Source organism: Silurus aristotelis (assembly GCF_946808225.1).
Source record: "Silurus aristotelis genome assembly, chromosome: 20".
NCBI classification, from domain to species: domain Eukaryota; kingdom Metazoa; phylum Chordata; class Actinopteri; order Siluriformes; family Siluridae; genus Silurus; species Silurus aristotelis.
In genome coordinates this window covers 16,936,589-16,962,429 of record NC_139593.1, presented here as the reverse complement: position 1 = coordinate 16,962,429, position 25,841 = coordinate 16,936,589, and the positions used below count along the sequence as shown (strand labels likewise).

At 44.2% G+C, this 25,841-nt stretch overlaps 2 protein-coding genes across 3 annotated transcripts in view; both read right to left on the bottom strand.

Moving 5' to 3' along the window:
- Positions 1 to 3,048: 3,048 nt before the first annotated feature.
- LOC310715607 (uncharacterized protein) lies at positions 3,049 to 21,922 on the bottom strand (the record flags this gene model as incomplete). The annotated part of the gene is made up of 3 exons (XM_083522117.1): positions 21,832 to 21,922; positions 7,106 to 8,211; positions 3,049 to 3,114 (listed from the first exon to the last, which is right to left on the bottom strand). The coding sequence occupies exons 2-3, from the start codon at positions 8,153 to 8,155 to the stop codon at positions 3,049 to 3,051; spliced, it is 1,116 nt and encodes a 371-aa protein (XP_083378243.1). The 5' UTR covers positions 8,156 to 8,211; positions 21,832 to 21,922.
- Positions 18,164 to 25,841, bottom strand: part of brat1 (BRCA1-associated ATM activator 1) — a 50,812-nt gene continuing 43,134 nt past the window's right edge. For both annotated transcript variants that reach the window (XM_083522315.1, XM_083522316.1), the window contains exons 12-14: positions 19,613 to 19,711; positions 19,367 to 19,518; positions 18,164 to 19,210 (exon numbers count right to left, since the gene is read on the bottom strand). In XM_083522315.1, coding sequence (XP_083378441.1) covers positions 18,455 to 19,210; positions 19,367 to 19,518; positions 19,613 to 19,711 — 1,007 coding nt within the window. In that variant the 3' untranslated portion in view covers positions 18,164 to 18,454. The remainder of the gene's footprint in view (positions 19,211 to 19,366; positions 19,519 to 19,612; positions 19,712 to 25,841) is intronic.

Here is a 25,841-nt window from a genome sequence, read left to right as displayed (position 1 = left end):
TAAGAGGATCGGGCAGCAGTCGAAGGTGGAGGCCTCGACAACCCGATCCCTGGACACGGAAGCTAGCTCTAGGGACGTGGAATGTCACCTCGCTGGCGGGGAAGGAGCCTGAGATTGTGCGTGAGGTTGAGAGGTTCCGACTAGAGATAGTCGGGATCACCTCTACGCACGGCCTGGGCTCTGGAACCACACTCCTCGAGAGAGGATGGACTCTTTACAACTCTGGAGCTGCCCATGGTGAAAGGCGTCGGGCTGGTGTGGGTTTGCTTATAGCCCCCCAGCTCAGCCGCCATGTGTTGGAGTTTACCCCGGTGAACGAGAGGATCGTTTCCCTGTGCCTACGGGTCGGGGATAGGTCTCTCACTGTCGTGTGTGCCTACGGGCCAAACGGCAGTATAGAGTACCCGGCCTTCTTGGGGTCTCTGGGAGGGGTGCTGGACAGTGCTCCGACTGGGGACTCCGTCGTTCTACTAGGAGACTTCAATGCACACGTGGGCAGCGACAGTGACACCTGGAGGGGCGTGATTGGGAGGAACGGCCCCCCTGATCTGAACCCGAGCGGTGTTCAGTTATTGGACTTCTGTGCTAGTTACAGTTTGTCCATAACGAACACCATGTTCAAGCATAAGGGTGTCCATCAGTACACGTGGCACCAGGACACCCTAGGCCGCAGGTCGATGATCGACTTTGTGGTCGTTTCATCTGACCTGCGGCCGTATGTCTTGGACACTCGGGTAAAGAGAGGGGCGGAGCTGTCAACTGATCACCACCTGGTGGTGAGTTGGATCCGATGGCGGGGGAGGAAGCTGGACAGACTCGGCAGACCCAAGCGTACTGTGAGGGTCTGCTGGGAACGTTTGGCCGAGCCTCCTGTCAGAGAGATCTTCAACTCCCACCTCCGGCGGAGCTTTGACCAGATCCCGAGGGAGGCCGGAGATATTGAGTCCGAGTGGACCATGTTCTCCACCTCCATTGTCGAAGCGGCCGCTCGGAGCTGTGGCAGTAAGGTCTCCCTAGCCTGTCGAGGCGGCAATCCCCGAACCCGGTGGTGGAAACCGGAAGTAAGGGATGCCGTCAAGCTGAAGAAGGAGTCCTACCTGGCCTGGTTGGCTTGTGGGACTCCTGAGGCAGCTGACGGGTACCGGCAGGCCAAGCGAACTGCAGCCCGGGTGGTTATCGAGGCAAAAACTCGGGCCTGGGAGGAGCTCGGTGAGGCCATGGAGAAGGACTATCGGCTGGCCTCGAAGAGATTCTGGCAAACCGTCTGGCGCCTCAGGAGGGGAAAGCAGTGCCCCACCAATGCTGTTTACAGTAGAGGTGGGGAGCTGTTGACCTCAACTGGGGATGTCGTTGGACGGTGGAAGGAATACTTCGAGGATCTCCTCAATCCCGCCGTCACGTCTTCCATTGAGGAAGCAGAGGCTGAGGGCTCAGAGGCGGACTCGTCCATCACCCAAGCTGAAGTCACCGAGGTAGTAAAGAAACTCCTCGGTGGCAGGGCACCGGGGGTGGATGAGATCCGCCCTGAGTACCTCAAGTCTCTGGATGTTGTGGGGCTGTCTTGGCTGACACGCCTCTGCAGCATCGCGTGGCGGTCGGGGACAGTGCCTCTGGAATGGCAGACCGGGGTGGTGGTCCCTCTTTTTAAGAAGGGGGACCGGAGGGTGTGTTCCAACTATAGGGGGATCACACTTCTCAGCCTACCTGGGAAAGTCTATGCCAGGGTACTGGAGAGGAGAATACGGCCGATAGTAGAACCTCGGATTCAGGAGGAACAATGTGGTTTTCGTCCAGGCCGTGGAACACTGGACCAGCTCTATACCCTCTACAGGGTGCTGGAGGGTTCATGGGAGTTTGCCCAACCAGTCCACATGTGCTTTGTGGATTTGGAAAAGGCATTCGACTGTGTCCCTCGCGGCGGCCTGTGGAGGGTGCTCCGGGAGTATGGGGTCGGGGGCCCTTTACTAAGGGCTGTCCGGTCCCTGTATGACCGAAGCAGGAGCTTGGTTCGCATTGCCGGCAGTAAGTCAGACTTGTTCCCGGTGCATGTTGGACTCCGGCAGGGCTGCCCTTTGTCACCGGTTCTGTTCATAATTTTTATGGACAGAATTTCTAGGCGCAGCCAGGGGTCGGAGGGTGTCCGGTTTGGTGACGACACGATTTCGTCTTTGCTCTTTGCAGATGATGTTGTCGTGTTGGCTTCATCAGACCAGGACCTTCAGCATGCACTGGGACGGTTTGCAGCCGAGTGTGAAGCGGCTGGGATGAGAATCAGCACCTCCAAATCCGAGGCCATGGTCCTCAGTCGGAAAAGGGTGGCTTGCCCACTTCAGGTTGGTGGGGAGTTCCTGCCGCAAGTGGAGGAGTTTAAGTATCTTGGGGTTTTGTTCACGAGTGAGGGAAGGGTGGAACGGGAGATTGACAGACGGATCGGTGCAGCTTCTGCAGTAATGCGGTCGATGTACCGGTCTGTCGTGGTGAAGAAGGAGCTGAGCCGCAAGGCGAAACTTTCGATTTACCGGTCAATCTACGTTCCTACTCTCACCTATGGTCATGAGCTCTGGGTCATGACCGAAAGGACAAGATCCCGGATACAGGCGGCCGAAATGTGCTTCCTCCGCAGGGTGGCTGGGCGATCCCTTAGAGATAGGGTGAGAAGCTTAGTCACTCGGGAGGAGCTCGGAGTAGATCCGCTGCTCCTCCACATCGAGAGGGGTCAGCTGAGGTGGCTCGGGCATCTGTTCCGGATGCCTCCTGGACGCCTTCCTGGGAAGGTGTTCCGGGCGCGTCCCACTGGGAGGAGACCCCGGGGAAGACCTAGGACACGCTGGAGAGACTATGTCTCCCGGCTGGCCTGGGAACGCCTTGGTGTCCCCCCGGAAGAGCTGGAAGAAGTGTCTAGGGAGAGGGAAGTCTGGGCATCTTTGCTTAGACTGCTGCCCCCGCGACCCGGCATCGGATAAGCGGGAGAAGATGGATGGATGGATGGATGTTCAAATACACATCCAAGCATTTAAAAAAAATTTTGTTGATAAAACAGCACTGGCCTTAATCAAACAGAAGCCATGCGCTGACCATGTTGCTCCGGTCGCGGGCCTCAATCCATGTGACATTCTAGACCGCAATTTCCGCATACCACACAGCACATAAAAAAATAGACAGGACCTTAGTATCTATTTAGTTCTCTACAGATAACACCTCAAACTTCACACACACAACGTCCATCAGCATTCAGAGTTTTATGCTCTACAGATTGCTTATCTCCTCTAAACATCACATTGTAAGCACTTCAATTTGCTTTACTTTAATAATCACCCCAACTCTTTTATCAATCAGTATTACCCACAAACAATACATATGCATATACAATAATCACTTTATTATAATAGTTGCACATACCCACACATACTGCAGTCAATCACACGCACAAGCTTTCAGAGAGAGAGAGAGAGGGGGGGGGGGGGTCCCGCCCACAGCGGAGCGCAGAGGGACTTCACCCGCAGCTAAGCGCACATGGAACACACACACTTAGTTCCGCGCGCACAGAGAGGGAGAGACTCCCTCTTTTTTTTTTTTTTTTTTTTTTTTTTTTTTTCTTCTTCCAAACGCACACACACAAATCAATCTTAAATCAAAAAACTCGCAGTAAATACATACACAACATTTAAATTTCACATACACTATAGTCGACTCAGTCATACAAACTTATAGCATGCTATTTTGCCGCACCTTTTTCCTATTTATTTTCTCTTCATTATTTTCCTTCCTTTATTAAATTTATGCTACCTCTTTGACATGCAGAAATTCAAATGACAGCTGCATCATCACACACTTCGTCAGGTGTTGTCCGAGTGGGAGCTACAAATGAATTTTAATTCTACATGCCCAGTTTGTCAAAAACTGACCTGAAATCCACCTAGTGAATGCCCAGGTTTTGTGGCCTGACTTAAATGTCACCTCCCTGAGGGTTTTTATCCAAATCTTGCGGCTCCTTTTCTTTAAACCTTATTTTTCTTTTTCTTTAACCTTTTTACCATATTCAACTGTTTCTCAAAAGCAATCACCTTTATGCTTTTTACTTCAGCTTCAACTCTTATTTTCTGCACTTCTCTTTTTATTCCTGTTTCTTTTATCACTTAAACTTTTTACTTCACTTCTTTTCTATTGTATTTCAACGTTTTATTTTCTTTAAAACAATATCACAGTCAGTCCCCCCTTTTGCGCTGCCCAGCAGTGCAAAAAAAAATATTTTAATTTAGAACGGAGAATCTCCCAAAAACAGCCACAACACACACACAAAATCCACACACACAGGCCCTTTAAACGGTGCGACCCAGCCACAGAAAAACAGAACCACCCCAGGGGGCGAAAGCTCACCGTTTCAGCCAGCCGGACAGATTCGGGAGCAGACGATGGAGCAGATCCGCGAAGCGGCCACAACACGCCCAGGATTCGTGACGCCAGGAAATGATGTATATTTCGGGTTGTGCAGGAGTGTAGCTGTTGCTTGGAAGAAATCTCTGTAGACACCTTCTTTCTTGCAAACCAGGTTTATTCACAGAAGGTACAGCATCTTGATACGAGCATCCAGGATTTGCTCGGAGGGGTTCAGAGCCAAAAGAACCGTCCTCCCGATCTAACATCCTGTCTCATCTATATATATCTGAGCCGTTGCTATTGACCGCATCTCAAAACATGCAAGATGTAAGTGAGCTCATTTCTCCAGAATGTTTAGCATAAGGAACATCACCACATATGGACAGTTGCTATTGTCCGCATCTCAAAACATGCAAGATGCAAGTGAGCTCATTTCTCCAGAATGTTTAGCATAAGGAACATCACCACATATGGACAGTTGCTATTGTCCGCATCTCAAAACATGCAAGATGTAAGTGAGCTCATTTCTCCAGAATGTTTAGCATAAGGAACATCACCACATATGGACAGTTGCTATTGTCCGCATCTCAAAACATGCAAGATGTAAGTGAGCTCATTTCTCCAGAATGTTTAGCATGTCTCGTTGTACAGTCGGCTCGTGGGGGATTTCAGAAGCTGCACGTACACCCTTCAACATAAACATTTGGCCCAGACTCTGCTATAAACACTATGGTCTTTCAACATCGTCTTGTAGGGAAAAGATCTGGCCTGCATTCTCGCAATACAGAATAAAGTCGAATAAAGGTACTACATATTTTCAGATATTACATATTTCAGATACTACACCATACTGCAGTGTCCGTGTCCACTTGAGGTGGAATATAAACGGCACTGACTATGACCGAGCTAAATTCCCGAGGTAGATAAAGGGGCCGACATTTGATGGTCAGTAGTTCCAGGTTTGGTGTGCAGGAGCGTAAGAGGGGAACGATGCTCGTGCAGTCACACCAGTGGTTGTTCACCATCAGACAGCTCCTCTTGACTTTCCAGACTCCAGTGTTCTGTCCATGCAGTAAACCAAGAAAAACTCGGCCGGCTGGATGGCGTGGTCCGGTACAGCTGGGTTCAGCCATGTCTCAGTGAAGCAGAGAAGGTTGCAGTCCCAAATGTCTCTCTGGAACTTGACCCTTGCCCTGAGGTTGTCGAGCTTGTTTTCCAGTGACTGGACGTTGGCTAACAGGATACTAGGTAAGGACTGTCGCCATCTTGGTGTACCTAAAAGAATTGATGCTGTTTTGCCAGCAAAGGTTGGTCACAAAAAATATTGATTTGATTTGGATTTCTCTTCTGTTAATTTATTTTCCATTTTGTTAACTGATAAAAATAAAGTATTTAACTATTTGTAAACTAATTTTTGCACAGTCCTGGTTATAGTGTGCAATTAGATTGTATTCAGACCCCTTTCACTATTTAAAAATGTGTTACTGTATGTTGCAGCATGGTACCACAATCATTAATGCTTTTTTTTTAATAATAATGCCAAAGTAAAAAACAGAATTCTAAAAATTTCTAGTTAAAAATATATAATTGTGGAATATTACATGTACATAAATATTCAGACCCTTTACTGGGTACTTAGTACCTTTGGCAACAATTACAGCATCAAGTCTTTTTGGGTATGATGTAATAAGATTAAATTCAAATTCTCTATTCTTCTTCTTCTTTCGGCTGCTCCAATTAGGGGTCGGCACAGCGGATCATCTGTCTCCATACCACCCTGTCCTCTACATCTGCCTCTTTTACACCAACTACCTGCATGTCTTCCCTCACCACATCCATTAACCTCCTCCTTGGCCTTCCTCTTTTCCTCCTACCTGATGGTTCCATCCTCAGTATTCTTCTACCAATATAATTTATGTCCATCCTCTGCACATGTCCAAACCATCTTAATCTCGCCTCCCTCACCTTGTCACCAAAACATCCTACATGCGCTGTCCCTCTTATAAACTCATTTCTGATCTTATCCATCCTCGTCACTCCCAACGAAAACCTCAACATCTTCAGCTCTGCTACCTCCAGCTCCACCTCCTGTCTTTTACTCAATGCCACTGTCTCTAATCCATACAACATCGCAGGTCTCACCACAGACCTATAAACTTTCCCTTTCATTTTTGCAGATACCCTACTATCACAAATCACTCCTGTCACTCTTCTCCACCCACTCCACCCTGCCTGCACTCTTTTCTTCACTTCTCTAACACACTCTCCATTACTTTGCACTGTTGAACCCAGGTACCTGAATTCCTCCACCTTCTCCAGCTCTTCTCCCTGCAACCGCACAACTCCACTGCCCTCCCTCTCATTCACACATGTACTCTGTCTTACTCCTACTGAGTTTTATTCCCCTTCTCTCCAGCGCATATCTCCACCTCTCCAGGCTCTTCTCAACCTGCTCCCTACTCTCACAACAAATCACAATATCATCCGACACAATATCATCCGACTCCTGTCTGACCTCGTCCGTCAACCTGTCCATCACCACTGCAAACAGGAAGGGGCTCAGGGCCGATCCTTGATGCAGTCCAACATTCACCCTGAACCAGTCTGTCGTTCCTACTGCACACTTCACTGCCGTCACACTGTCCTCATACATGTCCTGCACCACCCTCACATACTTCTCTGACACACCTGACTTCCTCATACAATACCACAACTCCTCATACAATACCACAACTCCTCTCTTGGCACCCTGTCGTTCCTCAGGCATCTTCTCACCTTCCAAAATCCTGTTAAACAATCTGGTCAAAAACTCCACTGCCATCTCTCCTAAACATCTCCACGCTTCTACCAGTATGTCATCTGGTCCAACCGACTTTCCACTCTTCATCCTCTTAATCGCTGCTCTCACTTCCTCCTTACTAATCCTATCCACATCCTGCTTCACCAACTCCACATCATCCAACCTACTCTCTCTCTGATTTTCCTCATTTATCAGCTGCTCAAAATACTCCCTCCACCTTCTCAACACACTCTCCTCACTAGTCAACACATTTCCCTCTCCATCCTTTACTGCTCTAGCTTGCAGTACATCCTTTCCAGCTCGGTCCCTCTGCCTGGCCAATCGGTACAAATCCTTTTCTCCTTCCTTAGTGTCCAACCTCTCATACAGCTCCTCATATGCCTTTTCCTTGGCTCTCGCCACATCCCTCTTAACCTGCTGCCGCATCTCCTTGTACTCCTGCCTACTTTTCTCATCACTCTGTCTGTCCCACTTCTGTTTTGCCAACCTCTTTCTCCTTATGCTCTCCTGCACTTCCTCATTCCACCACCACGTCTCCTTGTCTTGCTTTCTATTTCCAGATGTCACACTAAGTACTTTTCTAGCTGCCTCCCTCATCACTCCTGCAGTAGTTGCCCAATCATCCAACACCTCCTTAACACCACTGAGCTTCTGTCTGACCTCTTCCCTGAACCTCACACCACACTCTTCCTGCTTCAGTTTCCACCATCTTATTCTTCTTTCAGTCCTCACTCTCCTCCTCTTCTTCTTCGCCTCCAAAACCATCCTACAGACCACCATCTGATGCTGTCTAGCTACACTGTCCCCTGCCAACACCTTACAGTCTCCAATCTCCTTTAGGTTGCATCTCCTGCATAGCACATAGTCCACCTGTGTGCACCTTCCTCCACTCTTATACGTCACCCTATGATCATCCTTCTTCTTAAAATAAGTGTTCACCACTGCCATTTCCATCCTTTTAGCAAAATCCACCACCATCTACCCTTCCACATTCCTCTCCTTAAGACCATACCTACCCATCACCTCCTCATCACCTTTGTTCCCTTCACCTACATGCCCATTAAAGTCTGCCCCAATCACCAATCGTTCTTTTGTCGAGAAAATATATTTTAACCTTATCTAGCATGTGTATAATCAAACTAATATTAATCCAACACAGTTAATCTAATAGTCAATGAAGAACAACCTAATAATTAATGCAGATATAGTAGAAGTAGTTTGACAAAACCTATTTAATTTGGGTTGATAAAGCCTATTTAATCTATATGTTAATCAAGCCTTTATTTACCAACCAAATATAAGTAAAATAGTAATAACAGGGTATTTACATGTGTGAGTAGGATAGAGTCTGACTGAGTGTTATGAGTGTGTGGAATATACAAAAAAGGACAGAAAACGACCTTGGGGAGTTTAAACATTTTTATTGTGAGAGCAAGGAGTGTGGGCTGTGGGATAGTAAGGCGTGTGGCCTGCTGAAGGCCCAGGAGACATGAAGGAGTAGTTGGGCTCAGAGCCAGGCGAAGGCACAGGAGCACAGTAGCCTGACGGTGCAGCGGGAGAAGTAGGGGAATAATCAGTGGAGGACCAGGGTGAAGGATAATGAGACGATAGTGGTATCAGGGGGGTAGGAGCCTTCGCTGCAGTCATCAAGGTCAGGAGAAGTTTGTGTGCTCGCGTCACGCGTAGAAGTGCTCTGCACGATGCGAGGAGGCGAAAAGGGACTCAATGGAACAGACGGGCTAGAGAGCTGCTCAAGGAACTGAGCAAGCTCATTAGCAATTGAGGAGAGCTGGAATTGGCTATAGTGTCTGCGAAGAGCATATGCCTGAGTACGTCTGCGTGCTGGAGCTGAGCAAAAGAGATCAACAGAGACAAAATGTTAAACAGGGTATCACGGTGACTATTAGGTGTAAGCAAAAGATAACACACATTTAAGAGAAGATTCTATACTCTATGTAACACTCAGTTCGGAATGCACATTTAAAATATACCTTAAGCACTAAGTAATATAATCAAGCACATGTAGATAGACAATTTAATGCACTGGTGTCACTCAATTTAATGGTGTCACCCAATTTAAGAAAAATAGAATAGCAAACAGCATTATAAAAATAAAGCAAAGAATAAAACATAACACTCACACATTGCAGATGGGCAAAATAGGCCGCAGAGGAGGAGAGGAGACGGTTGTTCACACTTGAAAGACTGAAGAAGCGTATGGTTGGATTCATAGAAAATAGGGGCTTTATACCCACTAATTTTTTATATATAAATCAAAACAAGGCCGAAAATAGGGGGAATAGGGAAAAACAGAAACTCCAAATATGGTGTTGTATTGGAGAAATGAGCCAAGGACAAATATAAGGGGAATTGGGAAGAAGAAGGCAAGAAGAAAACAAGATCGGCAAATAAGGGGAATTACTCAAGGTCAAGTACTTAGAAAAAAAATAGAAAAATATGGTGGCTACAGGGTATAAATACAAGTGTGGAACAGACAGTAGTTGTACTTCCTCACTCTTGGTGTGCTGTATCAATTTTGATGCGCTGATCGGTTTGATGTGGGGTACCCGCCTTCAACTGAGCTCTTTGGAACGCATACGAAATAAAGAAGTTTTGCTTTTACTCATCCAGGACTGAGGATCCTTTATTGGCGGTTTGTGTCTATTATATTTTGTCTTTTTAGAATTGGCTGAGAAACATTGGGAATCCTCTGAGCAAAGAATCCACCCTCGATGTGTCGCCTCAGAGACGGGCTCTAAGTTCCGACACTTTCTTAGGTACACCATCTACCACTTCATCTAATTCACTCCAGAATCTTTCCTTCTCCTCCATTTTACAGCCAACTTGTGGAGCATAGGCACTGATGACATTTATCATCATCCCTTCAACTTCCACCTTCACGATCATCACCCTATCAGAAACTCTTTTCACCTCCACTACACTCTTACTGTACTCTTCCTTCAGAATCACCCCCACACCATTCCTCTTTCCATCCACACCTTGATAAAACAGTTTAAATCCACCTCCAATGTTCCTGGCCTTACTCCCTATCCACTTGGTCTCCTGAACACACAGCATATCTACCTTTCTCCTCTCCATCATATCAGCTTCCTCTCTCCCTTTACCCATCATGGTACCAACATTTAAAGTACCAACCCGAACCTCCACTCTCCTACACTGCTCCTTTCCCTGCCGTCTCTGTAGACGTCTTCCTCCTTTCCTTCTCCTCCTTCGGCCAACAGTAGCCCAATTTCCACCGGTACCCTGTCGGCTAACGATACCTGTGGCGGTCGTTGTTAACCCGGGCCTCGGCCGATCCGGTATGAAATTCTCATTTGTGATCCGCATATTTGATTTGGCGCATATTTTACGCTGGATGCCCTTCCTAACGCAACCCTCCCCATTTACCCGGGCTTGTGCATCCATAATGGCTGGGTTATTTCAAATTCTCTATTAAAGTTCTCAAATCCTCTATTAAGTTGTATAGGGAATGCTGGTGGACAACCACTTTGAATGGTGCATCCATCTCTTAGGATCTGCTCGATTCATCCTAACACATCCTAACTCTGGATGGAGTTCTTCTGAATTGGAGACCACTCTGTGCAGCCGGGGATGGATCTACAGCCTAAAGATCCATGATGTTGCCAAGCAATTCAAGAATTTTGAGGATGGATTCGGGCTGTAAATAATATCAATAATCTACTACAATTGGTCAGGACAAGAAGTTGCATGAATAGTTCTGCATTTAATTATCTATTACTACACACTTCAACAATGGAACTGTAATGAATGGATAAAGGGAAAAACTCCCTTAGATGGTATAAGAAAGAAACTTTAAGAGGAACCATACTTAAAAGTGGAACCTGTCCTCATTTGGGTGATGTCAATAGTGTAATTATAAATCTTAAAAACAATACAAAACACTGGAGAATGAGAACTACCATGGGTACCAGAGTGTGTGATTATGAGTAATGTCCTTTCTACAGTCTAATACAGTCAGTTGATGGAACAAGAAGCTACTGAGCAACTCATAAAATAGCTCAACATTTGAGCTCCAATGTCCAAACTCTACATGAAGTAGGACACAACTGGAGTTTTGCCAGTCGAACTTGGCTATAATACCAATCAGAGGACGGAAAAATGCTGACGCTATTTTGTATGGTGGATTTGTAATCTGATTGTTTAAAGAAACAGAGCTATTTCTTATGGAGACTATGGTTAAAAAGACCAGTAGAAGAGGCTGAAATCTTATTTCACAAGAAATCTAACATCCACATACACATACTGGAAGCAGTGCATCCAAGAGAAACGCTATGAAATGAAGAGAATAAACTGTTGGGAATAATTTCATACAATTTCATGGAACAAATATTAGAATTTAGGTTGTAAATATAGGTCAGTGCTTCTGATAGTGTTTAGACCATCAGAGAAGCCTTTGCTGACCCTGAAAGCCCACCACTGCTATATTCTATGCAGGAGAATATTTATATATAAATAAAGTGGCCGGTGAGTGAGTGTGTGTGTGTGCATATATATATATATATATATATATATATATATATATATATATATATATATATATATATATATATATATATATATATATATATATATATATATATGCACACACACTCACTCACTCACCGGACACTTTATTAGGTACACCTGTCCAACTGCTCGTTAACGCAAATTTCTAATCAGCCAATCACATGGCAGCAACTCAATGCATTTAGGCATGTAGACATGGTCAAGACGATCTGCTGCAGTTCAAACCGAGCGTCAGAATGGGGACAAAAGGTGATTTAAGTGACTTTGAATGTGGCATGGTTGTTGGTGCCAGACCGGCTGGCCTGAGTATTTCAGAAACTGCTGATCTACTGGGATTTTCACGCACAACCATCTCTAGGGTTTACAGAGAATGGTCCGGAAAAGAGAAAATATCCAGTGAGCGGCAGTTCTGTGGGCACAAATGCCTTGTTGATGCCAGAGGTCAGAGGAGAATGGCCAGACTGGTTCGAGCTGATAGAAAAGCAACAGTAACTCAAATAACCACTCGTTACAACCGAGGTATGCAGGAGAGCATCTCTGAACTCACAACACGTCGAACCTTGAGGCGGATGGGCTGTTGGAAAAACGTTGAATTGTCTGATAAGTCTCGATTTCTGCTGCGACATTAGGATGGTATGGTCAGAATTTGGCGTCAATAACATGAAAGCATGGATTTATCCTGCCTTCAGGCTTGTGGTGGTGGTGTAATGGTGTGGGGGATATTTTCTTGGCACACTTTGGGCCCATTAGTACCAATTGAGCATCGTGTCAACGCCACAGCCTACCTCAGTATTGTTGCTGACCATGTCCATCCCTTTATGACTACAGTGTACACATCTTCTGATGGCTACTTCCGGCAGGATAACGCGTCATGTCATAAAGCGCGAATCATCTCAGACTGGTTTCTTGAACATGACAATGAGTTCACTGTACTCAAATGGCCTCCACAGTCACCAGATCTCAATCCAATAGAGCACCTTTGGGATGTGGTAGAACGAGAGATTCGCATCATGGATGTGCAGCCGACAAATCTGCAGCAATTGTTTGATGCTATCATGTCAATATGGACCAAAATCTCTGAGGAATGTTTCCAGTACCTTGTTGAATCTATGCCATGAAAGATTAAGGCAGATCTGAAGGCAAAAGGGGGTCCAACCCATTAATAGTAAGGTGTACCTAATAAAGTGGCCAGTAAGTGTGTGTGTGTGTGTGTGTGTGTGTGTGTGTGTGTGTGTGTGTGTGTGTGTGTGTGTCTTCTTCTTCTTCTTTCGGCTGCTCCCATTAGGGGTCGCCACAGCGGATCATCCGTCTCCATACCACCCTGTCCTCTATATCTGCCTCTTTTACACCAACTACCTGCATGTCTTCCCTCACCACATCCATGAACCTCCTCCTTGGCCTTCCTCTTTTCCTCCTACCTGGTGGCTCCATCTTCAGCATTTTTCTACCAATATAATTCATGTCCCTTCTCTGCACATGTCCAAACCATCTCAATCTCGCCTCCCTCACCTTGTCACCAAAACATCCTAAATGCGCTGTCCCTCTAATAAACTAATTTCTAATCTTGTCCATCCTCGTCACTCCCAACGAAAACCTCAACATCTTCAGCTCCGCTACCTCCAGCTCCACCTCCTGTTTTTTACTCAATGCCACTGTCTCTAATCCATACAACATCGCAGGTCTCACCACAGTCCTATAAACTTTCCCTTTCATTCTTGCAGATACTCTTCTATCACAAATCACTCCTGTCACTCTTCTCCACCCACTCCACCCTGCCTGCACTCTTTTCTTTACTTCCCTAACACACTCTCCATTACTTTGCACTGTTGACCCCAGGTACCTGAACTCCTCCACCTTCTCCACCTCTTCTCCCTGCAACCGCATCACTCCACTGCCCTCCCTCTCATTCACACACATGTACTCTGTCTTACTCCTACTGACTTTCATTCCCTTTCTCTCCAGCGCATATCTCCACCTCTCCAGGCTCTTCTCAACCTGCTCTCTACTCTCACCACAAATCACAATATCATCTGCAAACATCATAGTCCAGGGAGACTCCTGTCTGACCTCGTCCGTCAACCTGTCCATCACCACTGCAAACAGGAAAGGGCTCAGGGCCGATCCTTGATGCAGTCCAACCTTCACCCTGAACCAGTCTGTCGTACCTACTGCACACTTTACTGCCGTCACACTGTCCTCATACATGTCCTGCACCACCCTCACATACTTCTCTGACACACCTGACTTCCTCATACAATACCACAACTCCTCTCTCGGCACCCTGTCGTACGCTTTCTCTAAATCCACAAATACACAATGCAGCTCCTTCTGTCCTTCTCTATACTTCTCCATCAACATCCTCAAAGCAAATAAGGCATCTGTGGTGCTCTTCCTCGGCATGAAACCATACTGTTGCTCACAGATGGTCACCTCTTCTCTCAGCCTGGCTTCCACTACTCTTTCCCATAACTTCATGGTGTGACTGATCAACTTAATTCCCCTGTAGTTACTGCAGGTCTGCACATCTCCCTTATGCTTAAAGACCGGTACCAGCACACTCCTTCTCCATTCCTCAGGCATCCTCTCCCCTTCCAGAATCCTGTTAAACAATCTGGTTAAAAACTCCACTGCCATCTCTCCTAAACATCTCCACGCTTCTACCGGTATGTCATCTGGTCCAACCGACTTTCCATTCTTCATCCTCTTAATCGCTGCTCTCACTTCCTCCTTACTAATCCTATCTACATCCTGCTTCACCAACTCCACATCCTCCAACCTTCTCTCTCTCTGATTTTCCTCATTCATCAGCTGCTCAAAATACTCCCTCCATCTTCTCAACACACTCTCCTCACTAGTCAACACATTTCCCTTTCCATCCTTTATTGCTCTAACTTGCAGTACATCCTTCCCAGCTCGGTCCCTCTGCTTGGCCAATCGGTATAAATCCTTTTCTCCTTCCTTAGTGTCCAACCTCTTATACAGTTCCTCATATGCCTTTTCCTTGGCTTTCGCCACATCCCTTTTAACCTGCTGCCGCATCTCCTTGTACTCCTGCCTACTCTTCTCATCACTCTGTCGATCCCACTTCTGTTTTGCCAATCTCTTTCCCCTAATGCTCTCCTGCACTTCCTCATTCCACCACCACGTCTCCTTGTCTTGCTTTCTATTTCCAGATGTCACACCAAGTACTTTTCTAGCTGCCTCCCTCATCACTCCTGCAGTAGTTGCCCAATCATCCGGCACCTCTTCACCACCACCAAGCCCCTGTCTGACCTCTTCCCTAAACCTCACACTACACTCTTCCTCCTTCAGTTTCCACCATCTTATTCTTGTTTCAAACCTTACTTTCCTCCTCTTCTTCTTCGCCTCCAAAACCATCCTACAGACCACCATCCGATGCTGTCTAGCTACACTGTCCCCCGCCAACACCTTACAGTCTCCAATCTCCTTCAGGTTGCATCTCCTACACAGAAGATAATCCACCTGTGTGCACCTTCCTCCACTCTTATACGTCACCCTATGATCCTCCTTCTTCTTAAAATACGTGTTCACCACTGCCATTTCCATCCTTTTAGCAAAATCTACCACCATCTGCCCTTCCACATTCCTCTCCTTAAAACCATACCTACCCATCACCTCCTCATCACCTCTGTTCCCTTCACCTACATGCCCATTAAAGTCTGCCCCAATCACCAATCGTTCTTTCCTAGGTACACCATCTACCACTTCATCTAATTCACTCCAGAGTCTTTCTTTCTCCTTCATCTCACAGCCAACTTGTGGAGCATAGGCACTGATGACATTTATCATCATCCCTTCAACTTCCACCTTCACGATCATCACCCTATCAGAAACTCTCTTCACCTCCACTACACTCTTACTGTACGCTTCCTTCAGAATCACCCCTACACCATTTTTCTTTCCATCCACACCATGATAAAACAGTTTAAACCCACCTCCAATGTTCCTGGCCTTACTCCCTTTCCACTTGGTCTCCTGAACACACAACACATCTACCTTTCTCCTCTCCATCATATCAGCTATCTCTCTCCCTTTACCCGTCATAGTACCAACATTTAAAGTACCAACCCGAACCTCTACTCTCCTACACTGCTCCTTTTCCTGCCGTCTCTGTAGACGCCTTCCTCCTCTCCTTCTCCTCCTTCGGCCAACAGTAGCCCAATTTCCACCGGTACCCTGTCGGCTAACGATACCTGTGGCGGTCGTTGTTAACCCGGGCCTCGACCGATCCGGTATGAAATTCTCATTTGTGATCCGCATATTTTATTTGGCACATGTTTTACGCTGGATGCCCTTCCTAACGCAACCCTCCCCATTTACCCGGGCTTGGGACCGGCACTGAGAGTACACTGGCTTGTGCCCCCCTAATGGCTGGGTTGTGTGTATGTATGTGTATATATATATATATATATATATATATATATATATATATATATATATATATATATATATATATATATATATATATATATAGTACAGACCAAAAGTTTGGACACACCTTCTCATTCAAAGAGTTTTCTTTATTTTCATGACTATGAAAATTGTAGAGTCACACTGAAGGCATCAAAACTATGAATTAACATGTGGAATTATATATGGAATTATATACATAACACAAATGTGTGAAACAACTGAAAAATGTCATATTCTAGGTTCTTCAAAGTAGCCACTTTTTGCTTTGATTACTGCTTTGCACACTCTTGGCATTCTCTTGATAAGCTTCAAGAGGTAGTCACCTGAAATGGTCTTCCAACAGTCTTGAAGGAGTTCCCCAAGAGATGCTTGGCACTTGTTGGCCCTTTTGCCTTCACTCTGCGGTCCAGCTCACCCCTAAACCATCTCGATTGGGTTCAGGTCCGGTGACTGTGGCGGCCAGGTCATCTGGCGCAGCACCCCATCACTCTCCTTCTTGGTCAAATAGCCCTTGATGCCTTCAGTGTGACTCTACAATTTTCATAGTCATGAAAATAAAGAAAACTCTTTGAATGAGAAGGTGTGTCCAAAGTTTGGTCTGTACTGTGTATATATATATATATATATATATATATATATATATATATATATATATATATATATATATATATATATATATATATTTTTTTTTTTCATTTCATTTCATCTTCTCCTGCTTATTCGTAATTCGGGTCGCAGGGGCAGCAGTCTAAGCAGATTCCCCAGACACTTCTCCGTGTCCAGGGATCGGGCTGTCAAGGCCCCCGCCTTCGACTGCTGCCCAATCCTCTCAGCATCGGTCCCTTACGGTCCCTCCTGCAGGTGGGGAGCCCAAGGGAAGGCGGCCCCACGTCGCTCCGACGTCACGGTCCTTGGTTTTATTTTTCTCGTAAGGGTCCCCTGGAGCATAGAGGGTTAAGGGCCTTGCTCAAGGGCCCAAAAGTGGCAGCTTGGCGATACTGGGGATTGAACCCCCGACTTTCCAATCGGTAACCCAGCGCCTTAACCGCTGGAGCCACCACTCCCCCCCTATATATATATATATATATATATATATATATATATATATATATATATATATATATATATATATATATATATATATATATATATATATACATACACACACACACACACACACTTACAGTGAGAAAAATAAGTATTTGAACACCCTGCTATTTTGCAAGTTCTCCCACTTAGAAATCATGGAGGGGTCTGAAATTGTCATCGTAGGTGCATGTCCACTGTGAGAGACATAATCTAAAAAAAGAAAATCCAAAAAATCACAATGTATGATTTTTTTAAACTATTTATTTGTATGATACAGCTGCAAATAAGTATTTGAAGACCTGAGAAAGTCGATGTTAATATTTGGTATAGTAGCCTTTGTTTGCAATTACAGAGGTCAAACGTTTCCTGTAGTTTTTCACCAGGTTTGCACACGCTGCAGGAGGGATTTTGGCCCACTCCTCCACACAGATCTTCTCTAGATCAGTCAGGTTTCTGGCCTGTCGCTGAGAAACACGGAGTTTGAGCTACCTCCAAAGATTCTCTATTGGGTTTAGGTCTGGAGACCTAATTTGTCATTGTCATGTTGGAAGACCCAGCTTCGACCCATCTTCAATGCTCTAACTGAGGGAAGGAGGTTGTTCCCCATAATCTCGCAATACATAGCCCCGGTCATCCTCTCCTTAATACAGTGCAGTTGCCCTGTCCCATGTGCAGAAAAACACCCCAAAGCATGATGCTACCACCCCCATGCTTCACAGTAGGGATGGTGTTCTTGGGATGGTACTCATCATTATTCTTCCTCCAAACAGTGGAACCATATGCACCATATTTTTATTTGCTGTTAACGTACTTAGTTTGTAGTCATTTTGTGCTAGATTCAGCAAAAACACAGAATTTCCATTGACTGTAACAGGAATAAACTAGGATCTATGTACATAAGAGACAAACACATTGTGGGACTTCAGATATGTTTATTAAAATTATGTGCATGAATAATACAATTATATGTACATTTAAGAAGAATGTTTACCAATTTTCTAGTCATATTTAATCATAAAACCAGAGTCAATTCAGAGTCCATTGAAGACACTACCCCTTATATAATATAATATACTAGACTAACACTTTTACAGGCCTTAGGTATTACATTGTTACTGGTCCTTTCCTTTTGAACTTAGTCATCAGTATACAATAAGTACTGTCTTACTTAAATTATGACAAGTGGCTACCTGTGTAAACAAATTTTCAATAACAATCTGCAATATTCTCGTCACTCTCACTAGCCATAAATAAAATATCTTCCATTAGAGACTGAGGTGAATTTATCACATGGTCACTACTTAATGATAAAGTATGTTGCATCTTCTCAAGGTCTAGTAGTTCTAATATCTGGCACAGATTCATCACTTTTGGAAATCCATTGTCAAAGTCATGATTGCCCATTTGCCTACAAGATGCTGTGTCTCTATTTTCTACACAATTAAGCTCAAGGGACTCTTGATTTGTGAGGTATGTGTGAAGCATTTCCTCATTCCAATTGTACTTCCATATTTCAGTAGTAAGATCTCTGTGGTCATCAATAGAATACTCTCTCATAAATGTTCTTAGCTTTAGCAGAAGTGAACAAGCTTTCTGAGAAACAGGTCTGTCACAGTCAAATAAGCATTTAAACAGAAACTCAAATACCCCTAGATTCTTCAGTTTGATTAATGCCTGCATTACGCATGCACTTTCAGATCTTCGATAAATCTTCTGATTGTGACAGGGGCAATGATTTAGCGATTTGTCCATTAATACATCTGCTAACTCCAATGTGTGAACTTTAACCTCCCAGTCAAAGTCATTTCCAACAACCAACAACACTGAGCTAATAGACTGCTCCAAAGCAGTGTAAAAGTGTGGGCTTTTTAACCATTTAATGAAGACCTTCACTGCAGCACGGTGTGGGAAGCTCTGTGTATCTTGAGACAAAATGCTCAACAGCTGTGTCACAGCCTTTTCCTTAAAAGAAAACAAGAAAAGAAAAAACTAGTGCATAGATCAAATGAAACAATGCAAAAATTGTAATTGCCATCAATAAAAGACTGGTAAGTGAACATGTGATTTGCAATGTCTATTTAAGAAAGAAAAAATATGTATATTCAATAAAATGTATACCTGTACGTTGCTACAGACATCAGATGTAGTTACTGCCTCTCCAAGAGCTACCACTGCACTGGCTTGGACATAACCTTCTAAATCTGACAATAAGGTGAAGAGGACTGAGATCATGCCACTACTATGAAGAGTTTTGGTATAGTTGCTATAACCTAAACAAGACAAGAAGAAAAAGAAATCACTCCTCCTGTTTTCAATTTCAAATTGAAAATTTAAAAGGGCTGGAAGTGATAATTATTTCTGTACCTTTGAGGTCAGCTGTGAGCTGTGTAATGAACTCTAGAGTTGAATCTCTCACTTCCCATCGTCCATCACATACATGTTTCTTCATTAATCCAAAGAGTTCTGGGAAACGTACAAAAACCAAGATTGCTTTTATCTTCAAGAAATAATTTTTACATATAAAACACAAAATGAAATTTTCATTAAGGGAAAGCAGACTTGAGCTGTAATACTCTAGGGTTAAGGTTAGAAATGAAAGCATGGTTTAACAGTATTAATGATGTTTCTGTAAAGATTCAACATTTTTATTTGTCACAAAATATAGTTAAAATCCCGATCAGCTGCTCAGAAATCGTGCAGTAAGTAAAGTGTGTGAGTATAAAATATAAATATATAGATAGATGTAAAAATGATGCAAATATATTTCGATGTGCCAAAAAATAACGTACATTTTGTAATGGAGGTATAACGGACCAAAAACAGTAGCAATGATTATGACAATGTGAAGTACAGTGTGCAGATGCAGAATAAAGTCTTCTGGGATAGTGTTCATGGTCATGCTAGCATTGAGAAGTTTGATGGCTTTTCGGAAGACGCTTCTTCTAAAACCTGCAGATTTTGCCATCAGCTATCAGAAGCACTTGCCTGATGTCATCAGACAAAACAGACAGTTACTGGAGTGATTAGGGTCCTTGGTGATTGGTGTTGTATATTTTCTGCCGAGAGGGAAGAGTAGTCCCTGAAATGCGCTCTGCTAAGCAAACTACCCTCTGAAGTGCCTTATAGTCCTGTTTGGAGCAACTGCCATACCAAACTGAGATAAACTGAGTCATAATGCTTACTATAGCCCCAGTAGAGGAGGTTTTCAGGATTACTGCTAAAACCCTGAATTTCCTCAGCTGCCAAAGATGACAGTCTTTGTCTGGCTTTCTTTACGTAAGATTGTGTGTAAGCAGACCATGTCAGGTTCTCAGACATGTGTACTTCAAGGTATTGGACACTGCTCACACTCCCCACAGGGGTCCCCCACTGATCATGAATGAAGAGTATCTTTTTTTTCTAACTTTTCCTGAAGTCCATCACTAGCGCCTTGCTTTTGCTGACATTCAGGGAGAGACAGTTATCCGGGCACCATGTAGTTGGAGATGATGCTTGGAACCACTGTGTCATCAGCACATTTCACTAGGAAGTAGAGCTGTGCGGGGGCACACACTCATGAGTGTAGAGAGAGTAGATCAGGTGGACTAGGACACAAACTTGAGGGGCTCCTACACTCAGGGTAATGGAGTTGAAGGACTACCACTACTGCTGAACTCAGGAGGGCTGCCATACAGTCGATTCCCCCACCCAATCCCCATTGTGAAAGAAAAAAATCCTGAAGTGCCAGATTACAGAGAGTGATCTACACTTTGGTATCTTGCATGCAATAAAGCCTCTGAGAGTGAAGGCCAATCCCAGAAGATAGTATCAGAAGGTGCCCATTTGATTGCCAATCATCAATCTCTATAAAGCTCCTCATTCATCAGCTGCTCAAAATACTTCCTAGACCATTTTAGCACACTTCTCTTACTAGTCAACACAGTTCCATCTCCAGCTTTTATTGCTCTAACTTGCAGCACATCCTTTCCAGCCTGCCAATCGATACAAATCCTTTTCTCCTTCCTTAGTGTCCGACTTCTCCTACAGCTCCTCATATGTCTTTTCCTTTGCTTTAGCCACATCCCTTTTCACCTGCTGCCGCATCTCTGTGTACTCCTGCCTACTTTTCTCATCTCTCTGCCAATCCCAATTCTGTTGCGCCAACATCTTTCCAGATGTCACGCCAAGTACCTTTTTAGCTGTCTCCCTTATCACTTCTGCAGTAGTTGCCCAATCATCCAACACTTCTTCACCACCACCAAGCCCCTGTCTGACCTCTTCCCTGAACCTCACACTACAGTCTTCCTCCTTCAGTTTCCACCATCTTGTACTTATTTCAGTCCACCATCCAATGCTGTCTAGCTACACTGTCCCCTGCCAACACCTTACAGTCCCCAATCTCTTTCAGGTTGCATCTCCTGCATAGTATATAGTCCACCTGTGTGTTCATTTCTGAGATCTTATACGTCACCCTATGCTGCTCCTCCTTCTTAAAATATGTATTTACCACTGCAATTTCCATCCTTTTAGCAAAATCTACCACCATCTGCCCTTCCACATTCCTCTCCTTAAGACCGTACGTCTACCCATCACCTCCTCATCACCTCTGTTCCCTTCACCAACATGCCCATTACAGTCTGCCCCAATCACTAATATTTCATTCCTAGTTACACCTTCTACCACTTCATCTAACTGACTTCATACTTTTTCCATCTCATAACACTGATGGCATTTATCTTCTTCTTCTTTCGGCTTCTCCCATTAGGGGGTGGCCACAGCAGATCATCCGTCTCCATACCCCCTGTCCTCTACATCTGCCTCTTTCAACCCAACTACCTGCATGTTTTTCTTCACCACATCCATAAACCGCCTCCTTGGTCTTCCTTTTTTTCTCCTTCCTGGTGGCTCCATCCTCAGCATTCTCCTACCGATATACCCCATGTCCCTCCTTTTGCACATGTCCAAACCATCTCATTCTCGCCTCCCTCGCCTTGTCTCCAAAACGTCCTACATGCGCGGTCCCTCTAATAAACTTGTTTCTAATCCTGTCCATCCTCGTCACTCCCAACAAAAACCTCAACATCTTCAGCTCCACCTCCTGTCTTTTACTCAATGCCACTGTCTCTAAACCATACAACATCACAGGTCTCACCACAGTCCTATAAACTTTCCCTTTCACTCTTGCAGATACCCATCTATCACAAATCACTCCTTTCACTCTTCTCCACCCACTCTACCCTGCCTGCACTCTGTTCTTCACTTCTCTAACAAACTCTCTATTACTTTGCACTGTTGACCCCAGGTACCTGAACTCCTCCATCTTATCCACCTCTTCTCCTTGCAACCACACCACTCCACTGCCCTCCCTCTCATTCACACACATGTACTCTGTCTTACTCCTACTGACTTTCATTCCCCTTCCCTCCAGCGCATACCTCCACCTCTCCAGGCTCTTCTCAACCTGCTCCCTACTCTCACCACAAATCACAATATCATCCGCAAACATCATAGTCACTGATGGCATTTATCATCACCCCTTTAACCTTCCAGCTTAACGGTTATCACCATATCAGAAACACTCTTCACCTCCACTACATTCTTACTGTACTCTTTCTTTAGGATCACCCCTACACCATTTCTCTTTCCATCCACACCATGATAGCACAGTGCCTCAGCAAAAGTATGAGCTGTGATATTGCACATAGGCACCACTTCAAAGTAGCGCATTGCATAGTACAACAGAACTAACAAGCCCCAATACCAATTCTTTCGAAGGGGGCCCTATTTATGGAAGCAGGGCCTCCCTATCCACCTGTGTCTTCCTGACAAACATTAGGTGTAGTGGAAGTGGATGCTTGTCCGGTTTAAGTTTGGCCAGCCATTCTTACACAGCAAAAAAAAAGCCTCAGGTTAGAGTGGGGAATGGTGCCGTCACTGGAGTACATTTCTCTATGATGCTCTGAAATAATTTCCAGTCCACCATCCAGGCTTGGAGCAGAATGGGAGGCAGGTGACAAGTTCAATTTCACTTTTCAGTGTGTTTTTTAATGTACACACAGATCATATATATATATATATATATATATATATATATATATATATATATATATATATATATATATATATATATATATATTGTTCTATCTCATGTTCTGTCTTTTTACCTTTTCTCCTTTCTGCTGATCACTGCAACAAAGAACACTTGTAGTCAAACCACTCTCACGCTCTTTCCCCATTTACAAACCAGCACTTGGCCACACCCCTGCCACCATAATCAGGCTTAGTGGTAGTAAAGAAATTGAACTCTGCAAAAAGTTCAAATAAAAGGTCTATGACCAAGTCAAAGAAAATTTAGAAGCAATTGATTGCTGCATAATGCAGAAGCCACAGGAGAACTTCAAGTTTAAACTTACATTCTCTCAGTCATTCCTCAGTGCCAATCATAACCCAATCCCCTAGTCTTTATGTTCACCCTTTACTCCTCAATCTTTACCTGCTACAAGTCAAGATTCTAATTTCCAGAATGTGGCAGTGCCATTTCAAGCTCCACCAGCTTCAATGCTTATGTCTCAAATGCAAAACTATTGTTATCTGGTCAGTGCACAAGCATAAGCAATAAGCGCTAACACTCTTCCAATGCCAAAACTTTCATTATTTATTAAAGATTCTTTAAAATTCAAAGACTGGTGACTATTTTTTAAAACATTAATTTACAGAAAACATATTAAGAAAAGTGAAAAGCTATATTACCCAGGAAAGGTCTTGGTGGCACTGAGAGGAAAATCCTCAAAGGATTCTTTCTGCTAAACACCAAAGTAACATGTGATTCTGCCTGGAAGCAATTGGAAATATGACCCATACATAATTTGGAGGTCTTTCACAGACGGGCTGTTTGGAGGATGAAAGAAAAGCTCTAAAGATGGCTGAACTAAGAGCTTATGGATCTCCTTAGGAGCTGTGAAGTGTAATACCTCACATCAACACAAAGTCCTCAAATGACTGCAATGAAATACAAATTCTGGATATAGTTGCCACATTGGGTAGTGTCCAGATGAAACCACAAAGTGATGGAAGCCAGAAAAGCAAATATAGATTACACACAATTCAAAGAGTTTGTTGACTTCCTATCAAGGGAAACACTTCTCGATCCTATTTCCTCAATACAACAGCTTAAAAGTGTGAAAAGAGGGAAACCAAAACATTCACACAAGAACACGGTACACAAACATGGCACAAAACAGCATCAACACAGGCATGTGCCTTTTGTAAAAGAACAGGACATGCCTTAGTTAAGTGTAGAAGGTGCTGTGAGAAAACTGTTTAAGATCAACCAGTTCAACCACCAATGCAGCCAGACATGAAAGGCTAAATAGACAAACTTCCATGATCATAGTAGTTTGATTTTAATCCACAAAATTGTTAGATCAACAAGTACTCCACAATGTGGCCCAAGAACCCGATTCACATTATAATCAAGGCACTTGAATTTAACTTCACAAATTCAAGTACAGATGATAATCCAGTTTCTCAGGAAGAAATTTTTTTGAGAGAAGGTACACCATATTGCTGAATGTGTTCGCTCGTCTGCCTTTAACATGCAAATGAATGAGTAACACCCGATTCTTAATCCATAAGGTTAATAACATAACGGTGGGGTTCACCATTCTTCCAGAAGCGCATTTTTGAGGTCATACACTGATGTTGGATGAGAAGGCCTGGATCGCAGTCTCCAATCTAATTAATTCTAAAAGGATTTCTATTGGGTGGAGTTCAGGACTCTGTGCAGTCGAATCAAGTTCTTCCACATCAAACTCACTCATCCATGGCTTAATGGACCTTGCTTTGTGCACTGGTGCACAATCATGTTGAAATAGAAACATTCCATCCCAAAACCGTTGCCACAAAGTTGGGAGCATGAAATTGTCCAAAATGCCTTTGTATGCTAAAGCATTAAGAGTCCTTTCACTGGAACTAAAGGGCCGAGCCCAACTCCTGAAGAACAACCCCTCATCATAATCCTCTCCCACCAAACTTTACACTTGGCACAATGCAGTCAATCAAGTACCGGTCTCCTGGCAACCACCAAACTCGGACTCATTCAACGGATTGCCAGACATCGAAGCTTGATTAGAGAACACGTCTCCACTGCTCTAATGTCCAGTGTTTTACACCACTGCATTGGATGCTTTGCATTGCACTTGGTGATGTAAGGCTTGGATGCAGCTGCTCAACTATGGAAACCCATTCCATGAAGCGCTCTACGCACTGTTCTTGAGCTAATCTGAAGGGCACATGAAGTTTGGAGGTCTGTAGCTATTGACTCTGCAGAAAGTTGGTGACCTCTGTGCACTATGAATCTCAGCATCCGCTGACCCGCTCTGCGGTTTTATGTGATCTAACACTTCGTAGCTGAGTTGCTGTCATTCCCAAATCCTTCCACTTTGTGATAATTCCACTAATATTTGACTATGGAATATTTAGTAGCGAGGAAATTCCAGGACTGGACTTATTGCACAGGTGATATTTCAATTCTGCAAGCAATCCTGCTAATCATGCTATAAGGGGGTTGACTGCAATTCAGCTAAGAGCTTCTAATTGGCTGAAATAACCAGAT